The 16,354-nt window shown below is 43.3% G+C and overlaps 1 protein-coding gene across 8 annotated transcripts in view; it reads left to right on the top strand.

The window, feature by feature from the left end:
* Positions 1 to 15,322, top strand: part of MTMR1 (myotubularin related protein 1) — a 146,697-nt gene extending 131,375 nt beyond the window's left edge. For all 8 annotated transcript variants that reach the window (XM_089684942.1, XM_089684940.1, XM_089684939.1 and 5 more), the window contains one exon: positions 14,189 to 15,322. In XM_089684942.1, coding sequence (XP_089541068.1) covers positions 14,189 to 14,353 — 165 coding nt within the window. In that variant the 3' untranslated portion in view covers positions 14,354 to 15,322. The remainder of the gene's footprint in view (positions 1 to 14,188) is intronic.
* Positions 15,323 to 16,354: the final 1,032 nt, after the last annotated feature.

Genomic DNA, 16,354 nt, shown 5'->3' with positions numbered 1-16,354 from the left:
CCTAAATGCACCACTGCCGCTGCCATGACTCTTGTGCGTTGGAGTGACTTGACCATTCAAATGTCCAGAGCCCGTGAACCTGGTAGGAAGACTGGGTGAAGATGGAAGCCCTATCAGCAGGGACAGCGCACCGCTGGAGGGCTTCATTTTAAGGCAAATCTTTCATAATATGCTAGTATGCAATGCATGAACACTATGCTCTTAGCTTGCAGGAGGAAGATTTTTTTTTTTTACACGGCCTTTCCTACCGCTTTAATAATATTAACCTCTTGGCGCCGACCGCAAGCAAATATGCTGTGAAGATGAGTGGGGGGGGGGGTAGTGGAAGGCTCTCCCAGATGGGGTGCAGGGGTTTGTTGGTCAATGTCAGGCTCTCTCCGCGGGAGGGGGAGGGGGGTGTGGGTTAGTGCCCGTGGGGGCAGACGATTTATATGTTGCCTAGGGCACCCCTGAGATACTCCCAAAGGGAAATCACAACTAAAGTGATGCAGACCTTGCAGCTTTGCTAATCAGAGCCCTGCATGTACTGCAGCTGATTAATAATTATAAACCATTCCCATTAGTCACTCTGTACATGAATACAGACAAACTGCTATTTCTTCAGAATAAAAAAAGGTAGGAATTGGCAATAAGTTTTGTTAAAATGTGAGCAGCACAGTGGCTAAATGGTTAGCACTTCCGCCTGGCAGTACTAGGGTCATTGGTTCGAATCCCAACCATGGCACCACCTGCCTGGAGTTTGCATGTTCTCCCTGTGCTTGCGTGGGTTTCCTCCGGGTACACCAGTTTTCTCCCACACTCCAAAGACATGCTGGTAGGTTGATTGGCTCCTCTCTAAATTGACCCTAGTATATATATATGAATGTGATTAGGGACCTTAGATTGTACACCCCTTGAGGGTTAGGGACTGATGTGAATGTACAATATATGTATGTAAAGCGCTGCGTAAATTGACGGCGCTATATAAGTATCTGTAATAATAAATAATAAAATCCGTGTAGTTTACATATGATGGGGAAACCCAAAAGTCATGGGTTTCAGTAACATTTTGACTGCTGAAGCCAGATTGAAAAGTAGATGTGTTTATTATACAAGCAAGTAGTTGGATCTTCATGCAGGGAGAGCAAAACAATACCGTGTTGGATTCAAAGTAATGCTCTAACTGCCCTGGAAAGCTAATACAATTTTTGTCCTATGATGGGTGGGAACCTAGCTATCTAAATCATTCTTTGAAGTTTCATTCTGGTTTCTGGTGGAGTTCTTTGAAATGTAAATGGACATTCACACAAATATGTAGCTTCCCATAGCTCCTTTAGATAGCAGTCTGGAGGTATAAATAGCATTCTAACCCAAAATTACAGCTGTTACACAATAAGACTTCTAATTACAAAATATACATTCAATATATATCCACTTAATCAAAACTAAATGTTTGATATATAAAATGGCTGTTCCATTCTCCCTCACACATAGATCACCCAGATGGGAATGTTACTCTTTGAAATCCCCATTATTTTCCAGCATCCAGAGATCTGTACGTGCCATGTACAGATGCCAAGTATATGGCTGTATGCAGCCATGCTTGGATAAACGCAAATGGTTTGTGGATCAGCAATGGTCATGTGCGGGTAAATGTCAGTGCAGAAGCCAACGTCCTGTACCTGGGCACCACTGCGTACAGCCAATCACTTGTTTTGGTAGTTTTATGTGGCATGTGTGGCTCCCCAGGCGCTGGGGATTTTATGCCTCCGCACACATGAGCTGCTAAATGTCTGGATGCGTAAGGCCCTGCAGCCACTAAACTTTGTACATTATGGGGCAGATTTACTCAAACCGGAGCCTGCTAAATCTGGTGCAGCTCTGCGTAGAAACCAATCAGCTTCCAGGTTTTTTTTTTTTTTTTCAAAGCTTAATTGAACAAGCTGATTGGCTACCATGCACAGCTGCACCAGACTTTGCTTTCTCCATTTTTATTAAATCAACCTCTGTGATCCACTTTGCTGGGTTGTCTTCTTCTCAATTAGCAGAGAATATTAGAGATCCAAGATTTCCCATCCTGGTAAATCTCCTTTGAGGGCATCTCTGTTTTTTCTGGCAACTCCCAAGTTGTTTGTATTGCTTGAGAGCTCTCACAGTCTATGTTGTAACATAGCAACCAATCATATTCAAACCTACACTGGCAACTGACATTTGGAAAATGGCAGTCTTGTATTTCATCCTACCTGACAACACCCATACCCTTACATTACCAGGGCCTTATCATGAAAGATTCTCCAAAAAAAGCATTTGTCTGTCGTGTGATTAGACATTTATATTCCTGGTTTTCAGAAATCAGACCTGGCTATTCAAATACACCAATGTTCTTAAATCACAGCAGTTCAGTCATTTATATTCATTAGAAACTGGTATAAAATTGCAGCCCATTTCTCATCCAGGGTTTGGAACCACAGTTCTGAGATTGTAATATATTTGTCAGTCTGCCTGTCATGACCCTAAAGAGACCTGTGTGACAGCTGTATCGTTATGATCATGCGCCACCTTCATTTCTTTTCTTTATATTAAATTATTAAAAATACATGTATGTCACACGGACTTGACGTGGAAATCTGCAGATTACTGGTGGGAAATGCTAATTGTCACCATTATAAATCCTTGTAGCCCTGCTTTTCTAATGGATAAATAGTACCTTTCACTGCAAGTGCATTTAATTGGCAAGGCTTATATTTTTTTTACCCCAGTTAAATAGTGCTCTTATTATGGAGAAAAGCAAAAAAAAAAAAAATCTAGCTGAACCACAGAAAAAAAGGACTCATTTTGAGTCTTGAAGGAAATGTGTTTTAGCAGATAAATGAGAATAAATGGCAGCGTGATGTGGCTGAAATCACACAGCGGCATTAAAGCACATTGGCTTTCCTATCAAGACTCCCTGTTGCAAGTGGAGATAAAAAAAAAAAAAACAGACTCATTCAGCAAGAACAAATAGATTCATCACTTAACCGTTTTCAAGGTAATGCGCGTCCTTGAGTGAATAATGCTCAGTACATTATACAGCCAGACACACGCTTTGTAAATAAGAGTAGCCTTTGTGTAAGAACCTTGTAAAACATCTCTCCTGCTCCCGTCTGCAGATTCAACACATGAATCCGTTTTATCGCTGTTCAGATGCATACCACCTTTTTAAAGACTGATTGGTGTTTGTGTGAAGGCATTTTCTGCTAGGTGTCTGATAAACTTCTGAAAAATCCTGCCTTCATTTTACCACATATAGTTTATAACCATGCACAGAGAGAGATTACAATGAGATTTAACCACAGGAAACAAAAGAAAACAGAGATTCCTCCCTTAGGCTCATGTTTTATTCCGATAACGATCTCATGGTAAAAATGGCTTTTAATTCTCTGATTATGTTATCTTCGGGCTCCTCTTATTCTAGTGTTATATGAACGGGGTTTAAATGGCTTTTGGTCTTCCCTGCATGCATTGCTTCTCTCTTGAGGCTGCTGGGAACTGCAATGTACATGAACTGCAATGACAATCAGATTAGCATGCCTTCCCAGAGCCAATATTGTACACTCACAGCAACCTACAAAACGTGAAAAGGTTTGGAGAGGGCACACCATAGTGTACTCTGCATATATTTGTGTGTATAAATCAATCAATCTATCTCTCTCATTCTCTCGCTCTCTCTCATTCTCTCTCGCTCTCTCACTCTCTCTCGCTCTCTCACTCTCTCTCTCACTCTCTCATTCTCTCTCTCTCTCTCGCTCTAATTCTCTCGCTCTCATTCTCTCTCTCTCGCTCTCATTCTCTCTCTCTCGCTCTCATTCTCTCTCTCGCTCTCATTCTCGCTCTCTCTCATTCTCGCTCTCTCTCATTCTCGCTCTCTCTCATTCTCGCTCTCTCATCCTCTCTTTCTCGCTCTCTCATCCTCTCTTTCTCGCTCTCTCATCCTCTCTTTCTCGCTCTCTCATCCTCTCATCCTCGCTCTCTCTCTCATTCTCGCTCTTTCTCATTCTCGCTCTCGCCCTCTCTCTCTCTCACTCTCTCTCTCTCACTCTCTCTCTCTCTCACTCTCTCTCTCTCTCACTCTCTCTCTCTCTCACTCTCTCTCTCTCTCACTCTCTCTCTCTCTCACTCTCGCCCTCTCTCACTCTCGCCCTCTCTCACTCTCGCCCTCTCTCACTCTCGCCCTCTCTCACTCTCTCTCTCGTCCTCTCTCTCTCATTCTCTCTCTCTCATTCTCACTCTTGCCCTCTCTCATTCACTCTCTCTCGTTCTCACTCTCGCCCTCTCTCTCTCTCTCTCTCGCTCATTCTCTCCCCCCCTCTCTCTCATTCGTTCTCATTCTCTCTCTCTCATTCCCCCCTCTCTCATTCTCACTGTCTCTCATTCTCTCTCTCATTCTCTCTCTCTCTCGCTCTCATTCTCTCATTCTGTCTCGCTCTCATTCTCTCTCGCTCTCATTCTCTCTCGCTCTCATTCTCTCTCGCTCTCATTCTCTCTCGCTCTCATTCTCTCTCGCTCTCATTCTCTCTCGCTCTCATTCTCTCTCGCTCTCATTCTCTCTCGCTCTCATTCTCTCTCGCTCTCATTCTCTCTCGCTCTCATTCATTCTCCCTCTCTCTCATTCATTCTCCCTCTCTCTCATTCATTCTCCCTCTCTCTCATTCATTCTCCCTCTCTCTCATTCATTCTCCCTCTCTCTCATTCATTCTCCCTCTCTCTCATTCATTCTCCCTCTCTCTCATTCATTCTCCCTCTCTCTCATTCATTCTCCCTCTCTCTCATTCATTCTCCCTCTCTCTCATTCATTCTCTCTCGCTCTTTCTCTCATATATATATATATATATATATATATAAAATATATATATAAAATATATTGGATTTAGGTGTTCCAATCACCTCTATGGCCACAGGCACAGGTGTATAAAATCAAGCACCTAGGCATGCAGACTGCTTCTACAAACATTTGTGAAAGAATGGTTCGCTCTCATGAGCTCACTGAATTCAAGCGTGGTACCGTGATAGGTTGCTACCTGTACAATAAGTCCATCCATGAAATTTCCTTGCTACTAAATATTCCACGGTCAACTGTTAATGGTATTATAACAAAGTGGAAGCAACTGGGAACAACTTAGCCATGAAGTGGTAGGCCACATAAAATGACAGAGCGTGGTCAGTGCATGCTGAAGCGTACAGTGCACGGAAGTCGCCAACTGTCTGCAGAATCAACAGCTAAAGACCTCCAAACTTCACGTTGCCTTCAGATTAGCACAACAGCAGTGCGTAGAGAGCTTCATGGAATGGGTTTCCATGGCCAAACAGCTGCATCCAAGCCTTACATCACCAAGTGCAATGCAGAGCGTTGGATGCAGTGGTGTGAAGCACACTGCCACTGGACTCTAGAGCAGTGGAGACGTATTCCCTGGAGTGACAAATCACACTTCTCGGTCTGGCATGAACGTGTCTGGGTTTGGTGATTGCTAGAATGGTACTTGCCTGACTGCATTGTGCCAAGTGTAAAGTTTGGTGAGGGGTTGGGCTTGGCCCCTTAGTTCCAGCAAAGGGAACTCTTAAGGCATCGGCATACCAAGACATTTTTGACAATTTCATGCTCCCAACTTTGTGGGAACAGTTTGGGGATGGCCCCTTCCTGTTCCCACATGACTGCTCACCAGTGCACAAAGCAAGGTCCATAAAGACATGGATGAGCGTGTTTGGGGTGGAGGAACTTGGCTGACCTGCACAGAGTCCTGACCTCAACCCAATAGAACACCTTTGGGGTGAATTAGAGCGGAGACTGTGAGCCAGGCCTTCTTGTCCAACATCAGTGCCTGACCTCACAAATGCACTTCTGGAAGATTGGTCAAACATTCCCAGAGACACACCCCTAAACCTTGTGGCAGCATTCCCAGAAGAGTTGAAGCTGTTATAGGTGTAAAAGGTGGGACAACTCAATATTGAACCCTATGGACTAAGACTGGGATGCCATTAACTGTATCCTGCCCGCCATATAAGGAAATGACGGGCACAAGGCGATTCTCTTGTTCTGGGAGGACGTCATATGATGTCCTCCCACTCTAACTGCGCGTGCACTCCTGGGGGCGTGCAGCAAAGTGATCGGTGGTGCACTGTGTCCCTGGGACACAGCGGATCACTGATCAATGGAAAGAGCCGTAGACGTCAGCTCTGTCATGTGATCAGCTGTGTCCAATCACAGCTGATCGCATGTAAATAGGGAAATGCCGGTTATCGGCATTTCTCTCCTCTCGAGCTGTCACGCTGACGGCACGTGAGGAGAGGAGATCCAGTAATCAACATTACTCAGAGGGGAAATCTACACTGATCATCAGGGCACTGATGATCAGTGTAGCCCCAGCAGTGCCACCTGCCAGTGCCCATCAATGCCACATATCAGTGCCTGCCAGTGCCGCCTATCAGTTCCATGAGTGCTGCCTTTCAGTGCCCATCAGTAATGCCTGTCAGTGCCCATCAGTGCCACCTGCCAGTGCCTCCTCTTTAGTGCGCATTAGTGCAGCCTATCAGTGCCCATCACTGCAGCCTCATTAGCGCACATCAGTGAAGGAGAAAAATCATTTATTTACAAAATTTTGTAACAGAAACTAAGAAAAAAAATTTCAGTTCTGTCCACAAATTGTCTTTACTTCACCCCTTATCTCCACTTCACAACTTATATATATCACCCTCATTCCTACCCTCTCCCTTTTACTGCACCCATCAATACTTACAAATGCAGAACCCACATGCCGACATAAACACCAGCTCATATACATCCCACTTCCATCTTACTTTCCTCACCCTCCTATTTCTCCTAATCTCTGGGGACATTTCCCCCAATCATGACCCTCAATTATCTAACTGCAAACCCCATGTCCCCGGCACCCTTCCTCCCTCTGGCAATAGTCACAATCTACTCAGTTTAATTTCTATTTCCCCGCTTTCAAAAACCAGCCCCCCAATCTCATGTGCCCTCTGGAATGCCAGGTCAGTCTGCAACAAGCTCACATCTGTGCATGACTTTTTCATCTTCCATTGCTTTAACATACTTACCTTTCACAGATTCTGACTTCTCCTGCTGCCCTCTCCCATGGTGGTCTCCACTGGACTCACTCAGCCATACTTAGTGGATGGAAAGGAGGTGGATTTGGATTCCTTCTATCCCCACAGAGCACCTTCCAAGTCCTTCCTACCCCTCCTTCTCTATCGCTCTCTTTTTTTTTGTGATGCACTGTATTCATCTGTTTTCTCCAATTTCTGAGGATTGCAGTGATTTATTGGCCTCTTGGACCAGTATCACGCTTTTTTGATGACTTCTCTGCCTGGCTACTCTACGTCCTCTCCTCTTAAATACCCACTATCATTCTTGGTGACTTTAACATCCCTTTTAATGGTAACTGCCCGGCTACAGCTCAACGTAACCTTAAGTTTTGACCTAACACAAAGGATACACGTTTCCATTCACTCCAATGGTAATACCCTTGACCTTGTATTCCCCTATGTCTGCACTCCTGGCAACCTCCCCAACACCCGCTTTCCTCTCTCTGATCACAACCTCGTCACTTTACAGTATCCTTGTCTCCTACCACCTATCCCTCCAAACAGCAAACGATTATTTGTAGAAACCTTCGCCAATTTAACCCTTCTCTTCTCTATTCTGCTATTGACCCTTTCCTGTCCTTACCTGGTCACCTCTGTCTACAACAGTTCACTCTCATCTGCACCGGATGCACTTGTTCCTCTTAACTACACGAAGAATCAGGCCCTGACTGTTACAACCCTGGCAAACTGACAACACCAGAAATCTCAAAAGACGTTGTGCTCTTGAACGACTGTGCCATAAATTCAAATCCCTGCAGGACTTCAGCCTACATAAATCTGCCCTCCTAAAATACAATTCCTGCCTCCATGCTGCCAAACAGACCTACTTCGTCTCTCTTATTAATACTTTGTCATCCAGGCCTCATCGGCTTTTCAGTACCTTTTAACTCTCTGCTTTGTCCCCCACCCCCTTTACATACTAACTCATTGTCCAAGAGATTGCCAATCACTTCATTCACCATACTGATGCAGTATGTGAGGACACATCCACTATACAGATATCTTCCTACTTAAAGTGCTACTAAACTGAAAGATTTTTTTACCTTAAAGTGATATTAAAGCCTCTTTTTTTTTTCTTTTTAAAATAACAAACATGTCATACTTACCTGCTCTGTGCAGTGCTTTTGCACAGAGCCGCCCCGATCCTTCTCCTCTCAGGATCCCAGTTGATGATTCTGGCCCCTCCCCCCTGAGAAGTGCCCCCATTGCAAACTGCTTGCTATGGGGGCACGGGTACATGCTCGTCCCTGAGCCCCTCTCTCTGTGTCCATAGGACACAGCAGAGCGGGAAATTCCCCCCACTCCCTCCTCACAGACTGTGCTTGACTGCAGTGGGAGCCAATGAGGCTCCTACTGCTGTGTCTCAGGCAATGAGGAGAGAGATACCCTGGAAAGCCGAGTCTCCTGTGCACATTGCTGGACCGAGATCGGGCTCAGGTGAATATTAGTGGGGGACCCTGCACACTGAAGGTTTTTTACCTGCATGCATACAATGCATGCAGCTAAAAAGCCTTTGGAACCACTTTAACCCTTTTGCCGCCAGGTCCATATGGCTTATGGACCTGACAGCAAGGGGTTTTATACACAATTGGCAAAGGAAAGTTTTAAAAAATTTGACAGCTAGTGGGGGCAGAGAAGATCCCCCACTAGCTGTCATAGCTGGGAAACGAGCCAGTTCATTCATAACATGTTGTGTGTTACACCCTGAATAGGTGTGTAACATGTTTCAAAACCTTTCAAAAGGTGAACTTATCCTTTAAGAGACATAAGTATGTACATGAGATGTAAGTGAAAATAATGGGCAACAATACTCTTCTTGACACTCTATTTTCCCAATCGTATCCCCAAATTGGCTGTGGTGTTAATTGACAAAGGTGTATATGTTTGTGAAGCGCCCACACCCCACCTATGATTAGTAGCAATCTGTACCCATATTATTGTATACATTGTAGAACAATCTGTACCCAAAGAAACAACATGCCCTCAACATGGCATCATAACTCGGATTACAGGGAATCGTACTACACCCCCAAGACATTAGTATCTAAGAAAAGTCAGGAGATATGCTGATCACATAACCTGAATGTCAGAAAGATTTTTTTAATCCATTGCAGCATGCTAGTTTTGCCCAGAGCAGAAAAGTATTAGAATGTCTGTCTTGTTTTTATCTCTAGAATATAGATGGATGGTGTAGAGTGCTGCATTTTGCATTGTGATGGGAGTGTGTTGCATTGCAAAAAAATGTAGAGGGATTTATTCTTTTTAGCCTTGTCATATATTGGAAGAGTTTTCTCGTTCAGCTTACAGGGAACTGTGTGTGATTGGATGCAGATGCTGTTCACCTGCATCTAGTTTTCCACCCTGCTTCTTCTATTTTCAGATAGGAAGGGGGCCAACGGCACCAATCGCCACTGGTTCATCTTGTCACATAATAGTCTAAAGCATTTCCAGACTTCAAAGGGTCCCTCTTCAGAGCTTGGTAAAAGAGATTGAAGCCTATTCTGGTCTGTTAAATTTGGAGGGATCCTTTTTTAGATGTCTTTTTACCTTCTGTTTCTGGTGCCTTTTTCACAGGTTTCGATGCTGTTTATCGAAGTGATCATTGCCACCAGCACAGAAAGTGAAGGGAAATGCAAAATGTAACAATTGTCATAAAAAGTGGTATAGAGAGAAATTCCCTCAAAGGGGGTTTCCTATTCTGGTGACGTTTGCCTACAGTCTCCTAAAATACACTTTCATTAGTCGTTTTTCTTAAAAGAAGAGAAAAGTATCCTTTGTACACACCAAACTGCATTAAAAACCCAACAGAGGTCCTAGTCCTTACCCTTTCGGCTGATAAAGTTTTCAGTTGTCATTTTATGGAACCTTAAAGACTAAGTCCACCCTTTTTTTTAAATTTAATTTTTTTTTTTCATTGGAATCTGGAAAGTGTTCCAATCACGATCAGTGGAAGGCTGGTGTAACGTATAACGCACAGGCGCCTGTAGACTTTCTGCAGCCGATGATCTGTACCTTTGGGCCCATGTATTCCATTGGAAATTGGTGCCTTTTCCTTTTTTTTTTTTTAAAAGGGACTTGTAGTTTAACTATTCCCAAATCTCAGCCTGGCACCATGTTACACCCCCAATATGGGTGTAGCATTGTAAGAAAGGTGGAGTTGGCCTTTAAGGGTTTAGGTAAAGAGAAAATCAATGCCCATTAACAAACTCTAATGTTTTTTCCTCTTTTTTTTTTGGTTAATGTAGCCAGCAAGCTGGATTTCTCCCACAACCTTCTAGGTAGTGCTGGAGGAGGTGAAATAGACTATATCATTTCCCTAAATTTCTGCAGCAGATCATTGCATTATCAATCTAAAAGTTTGTGGGTGGAACTAGGCATAGCTATTTGATAAAGTTATCAACAGTTCCCACATCTAAGCAACTACAGCAGAAGTAAAGATGACCATGCTGCCGTGATTTCACTCTAGAAAGAGTTGTCCCCATCTTTTTATCTCTTACTGACTGCATAACACACATACATGGAGGCAAGGTGAGTGGGCCCTAACTCCCAGCCACCGCATATAGGTGTCCATTGGGCTCCAAGGTTCTGTGGTGAGAACGCAACTCCAGAACATTGACCAAGCTGTCAGTTTGTGATTTGATAGGCTCTCGATCTTGTGATAGTCAATCACAGTGATCATGTGATCTGGAGCTGCCTCCGCCACCTGGTGTTACCACCTAATTAAAGGGCCTATCTAACGGTTCTACAGGCAAGGTAAACTGGTATTTATGAATGCTCAGGTTCTACTGATATGGGCAGCTTACACCTGTGATTTTATGTTTGTCCATAGTACTGCTATAAGTATTCTCATCAGCCTAAGGTTAAAGATGAACATCACCCTAACTAGCAGAAACCAAAATATGATCTCCTTAACAGTTCTTGTATGATATTACATTAAAAAAAAAATGCTTACTAGTTGAACGCTCCTGGTTGCTTTCTGGTTTTCACATGCTTGCGTCTTGTGAGATCCCCCATGTACAGTCAGGTCCATAAATATTGGGACATGGACACAATTCTAACATTTTTGGCTCTATACACCACCACAATAGATTTGAAATGAAATGAACAAGATGTACTTTAACTGCAGACTGTCAGCTTTAATTTGAGGGTATCTACATCCAGATCAGGTGAACGGTGTAGGAATTACAACAGTTTGCATATGTGCCTCCCACTTGTTAAGGGACCAAAAGTAATGGGACAATTGGCTTCTCAACTGTTCCATGGCCAGGTGTCTGTTATTCCCTCATTATCCCAATTACAATGAGCAGATAAAAGGTCCAGAGTTCATTTCAAGTGTGCTATTTGCATTTGGAATCTGTTGCTGTCAACTCTCAAGATGAGATCCAAAGAGCTGTCACTATCAGTGAAGCAAGCCATCATTAGGCTGAAAAAACAAACCCATCAGAGAGATAGCAAAAACATTAGGCGTGGCCAAAACAACTGTTTGGAACATTCCTAAAAAGAAGGATCGCAGCGGTGAGCTCAGCAACACCAAAAGACCCGGAAGACCACGGAAAACAACTGTGGTGGATGAGCAAAGAATTCTTTCCCTGGTGAAGAAAACACCCTTCACAACAGTTGGCCAGATCAAGAACACTGTCCAGGAGGTAGGTGTATGTGTGTCAAAGTCAACAATCAAGAGAAGACTTCACCAGAGTGAATACAGAGGGTTCACCACAAGATGTAAACCATTGGTGAACCTCAAAAACAGGAAGGCCAGATTAGAGTTTGCCAAACGACATCTAAAAAAGCCTTCACAGTTCTGGAACAACATCCTATGGACAGATGAGACCAAGATCAACTTGTACCAGAGTGATGGGAAGAGAAGAGTATGGAGAAGGAAAGGAACTACTCATGATCCTAAGCTACCACCTCATCAGGGAAGTATGGTGGTGGTAGTGTCATGGCGTGGGCATGTATGGCTGCCAATGGAACTGGTTCTCTTGTATTTATTGATGATGTGACTGCTGACAAAAGCAGCAGGATGAATTCTGAAGTGTTTCGGGAATATTATCTGGTCATATTCAGCCAAATGCTTCACAACTCATTGGACGCCGCTTCACAGTGCAGATGGACAATGACCCAAAGCATACTGCAAAAGCAACCAAAGAGTTTTTTAAGGGAAAGAAGTGGAAAGTTCTGCAATGGCCAAGTCAATCACCTGACCTGAATCCGATTGAGCATGCATTTCACTTGCTGAAGACAAAACTGAAGGGAAAATGTCCCAAGAACAAGCAGGAACTGAAGACAGTTGCAGTAGAGGCCTGGCAGAGCATCACCAGGGATGAAACCCAGCGTCTGGTGATGTCTATGCGTTCTAGACTTCAGGCTGTGATTGACTGCAAAGGATTTGCAACCAAGTATTAAAAAGTGAAAGTTTGATTTATGATTATTATTCTGTCCCATTACTTTTGGTCCCTTAACAACTGGGAGGCACATATGCAAACTGTTGTAATTCCTACACCGTTCACCTGATTTGGATGTAAATACCCTCAAATTAAAGCTGACGGTCTGCAGTTAAAGCACATCTTGTTCGTTTCATTTCAAATCCATTGTGGTGGTGTATAGTGCCAAAAATGTTAGAATTGTGTCCATGTCCCAATATTTATGGACCTGACTGTATACGCAGGCATACTTCATGTCTCTGCTAGATTTTTGGGGCTTGGCAGAGACCATCAATGTGTCCGTACATGCATGGGGATACCACTTATGCGCCAATGCACTGCAGATCTCAAGTAGTGTCTGCACATGCACAGGATTGAAATCATGCACTTCCTGGGGTGCATGATGTTTACATCCCGGGAAGTTTTGAGTGGCCGATCATATGCAATAGTGATTTAGGTGAGGAATCAGGGAGTGACTGGAAGCACAGATAAAAGGTATTTACCACAAAAAAACTAATGGAAAATGTGTAAAGCTGCTTAAATACTAGAATTTTTTTTTTTTTTTTTAATTCAACCCAGTGGGCTGAATGGAAGAAAAATTGACAGATCTCTGTACTAATGCAAGCTATGTTAGTGTGGCAGTCTCCCCTGCTGTGCCTTTGCGTTCTGACAGGGGGACTGCATCCCCCCCCGGCCAGAACACACTGATCAGCACTGGCAACCAAAGGCTGCCAGTGTTGATCAGATGCTGGTTTTCCAGCATGCCCGTTCGACAGAAGCTGGTTGTAAGACCAGATTTGTTTTTTAGAACAGACAGCTGTACACACTGGCCGAAAGCTGTCTGGTTCCTGCCAAACTGACCGATTTCAGCTAATCTTTGGCCCATGTGTACAAGGCTTAAGAGGGAGGGTAGGGTCAGAGCATATGGGGCAAACCCTGTTTTTTGCTATTGAAATCCCACATTGGCAGGTTCTCAGAACTGAAAACACATGCACTGGTGATTTGAAGTGGTTGGAGATGGTGTGTAGTTTGTAGCTATATTTACACTTTCATTACACTGTAAGTCCTTTACATATACAAGTAAATTAGGAACGTTTGCACAAATGACCATTTCCACTCCCTTTTCTTTTGGTTGTCTTCAGTCTGGGTCTGGATCGTCAAAAGTTCTTCCAGTTTAAACCACCTTCTGTTCCTTGTAGACATCAACAGACACCGGCCTTTAAACACACATGCTTTAATACATGCTTTAGAACCTCTGCGTCAGGTGCTACTCAAGTAATATTGCTAGAACAAAAGGCTAGAAAAGCATTAGACCATCCCAACCAGGGGCGGACTGACAACTCATGGGGCCTCCGGGCAATAGGGGATCCTGGGGCCCCTGTGTCCTTGCCCAAACTCAAAAAAGCCTATGAAAAAGGTACCAGGGGCATCTCATGGGGCCCCCTACTGACCCTGGACCCTCGGGCAGTGCCCGAGTTTCCAAATGGTCAGTCCACCCCTGATCCCAACTATATTGTCCATACTGGCCTTAGAATAATAATAATACAATTTTATCTAGCAAGGTACAGGGTAAATATTGGCTTTGATGTGATGCTCACATAAACGACTATATAGATTTCAGTAACTTAGCATATTCTTGTTTATAGATGCCAATTCATCAGAACCTTAAGGACCTCCTGGCCATAAGGGCAGAGCTTCAGAAGAGGGTGGAAGAACTCCAGCGTGAAGCTACAACCAGATCAGTTTCTTCATCATCAGACCGGGGATCGTCCCCTTCACATTCCGCCACACCAGTACACACGGCTGTCTGACGCTCAGCATGAACCAGGTGGCACAGTGTGAGGATGCATCTTGGCATGCTGCCACCAGTGCTTTCAGAATTTGAGCTGTACGAGGAGTTCTCTTCTGACACATTTCAGGCACAAAGGAATCGATGCAATCTTTCAGGGCTTTTCCCTTCTGCTGGAAACTGCAGCATCCTATGTCAACTGAGACTTTAGGAATGAGAATTTCATCTTCTTGAATCTTGCATGCTGAGAATCATTCCATGACCCCTCTCTATACACACTGTGTAAATAGTGTACTTGTTCAATATTGTTTACAAGCCTTAGGCCTATACCGCACATTCAACCTTCTATTCCAATACTGTTGTACAGTTCCCATATAACTGATCACTGCCTTTGAAAACCTTGTAAGTGAACGTGACCTGCTACACAACTTGCTGGGATCTGTGGTTCTTCAGATTTTATCATGTGTCCTAGCACTGTGTGTAATGAGTCATTCTGATTTTTGTTTGTAGAAGAGACTCTGATCAGTTGTAGGAAAGTAGGAGGTTTTCTGTCATTTGGTAGCCCGATTGAAAGTTGTTTTTGTACTGTAGGCCTTACACTCCAATGCCTCCTAGTAGTGTTATCTAGTGTGGTTTACTTCCCATTCACAAGCTTTGTTTTATTATATATTTTTCCTCCATACCTATTTGCTGTCTACAGTAGTGCAATTTTCAAGTGCTACTGAGCAGATGTTATGTATAAATATGGCCAGTTTCCTACTTCTCTATGAAAGCATGACGCCTGGAAGAGACGTGAGGATATAAACTGTTACATGAACTGACAAAGTCAATATTTTACCTATTTAAAAAAAAAAAAAAAGCATAATACACCAAAAGCCATGTAAAGCTTATCGAACAATGAATGAAAGACGCTTAACCTTGTGTAAGTTATCTTGTTGCACCTATGTATTTGTATAGTGTTTTTACCTCAAACAAAACTTTTTATCCTGAATTGTGTTTGAGCAAATTATTTTAGGTATACTATAGTATTACAGAATGGACATTGATGCTAGTGATTGATGACTACCTGATAAACCATTGATGTTTATGGGATGAGCAACAGTCATCAGAAAACTGTGTTCCCGGTCCAGTTCAAGTATACCTGAAAATCAGCAATGGGTGGCAGACCCGAATGCAAGACATGCTGTATACGGAGCTGGTTGGTAAGGTAAGGTTCAATAACTTGCAGGTTCTACTGGGTCCCCAGATTTACTTGTTATGGGTTCAAACGCTGTTGCTTTCCTATAGTAAATTCAGCTCAACGGGTCTGGGTTTTAGCACATACAGCACACATAAAAGAGAGACCTGTAAGAGTTTTTTTTAAGGTTATATATATATATATATATATATATATATATATATATATATATATATATATATAAATCTAATATTTTAGATTTTGATTTATTTGATGCTGAGGTGCTAAACCACCCATTTATTTTATTTCTTGGTGTCTCTACTGGTGTGCACATAACGTCTGGGTCTACACACCTGCTCTGGCAATCACAAGGGTCTCCCAAGCTCCCTGAGTTTTGTTTTGAGAATGCAACAGGATGAAATAGGACAAGCACAGATGGATAGAGGGACCCACATCCCCAGGTAAAGAGGGAAAAGTTGGGCACCTTTGCAGGCAAGTTTCTTGGGGGTATCCAATGTTAAAATGTTACTGAACCCACATCAGTAAAATCAGTCTGTATGTACAGTAAAGCATGTTTGTTATACTCACTGTGGAGCGTAAGGGGTGTGTAAAAAGGCTGTTTGAGTCTGTCTCCTCTGATTCTCCCTTTCTTCTACTGTCCCCAATAATTTTGCTGATAGTACAAAGCTCTAGGAGTCACTCTGCACATGTTCAGTTTAGTGTGTATTGCTAAAGAGGGTTTTTTTTTTCTTTGGGAGAGTGCATGTGATCAGCACAGGGCCAATCAGCACTGTCCAGACAGAGTGTCGGGGGTTATGCAGCCTCATAGGACAGTCAGAGCAGAAT

Source organism: Staurois parvus, unplaced genomic scaffold (assembly GCF_062004578.1).
Source record: "Staurois parvus isolate SC_StPar_1 unplaced genomic scaffold, SC_StPar_1.0 ptg000361l, whole genome shotgun sequence".
Lineage (NCBI taxonomy): Eukaryota > Metazoa > Chordata > Amphibia > Anura > Ranidae > Staurois > Staurois parvus.
This window is presented reverse-complemented; position numbering and strand designations above follow the sequence as displayed.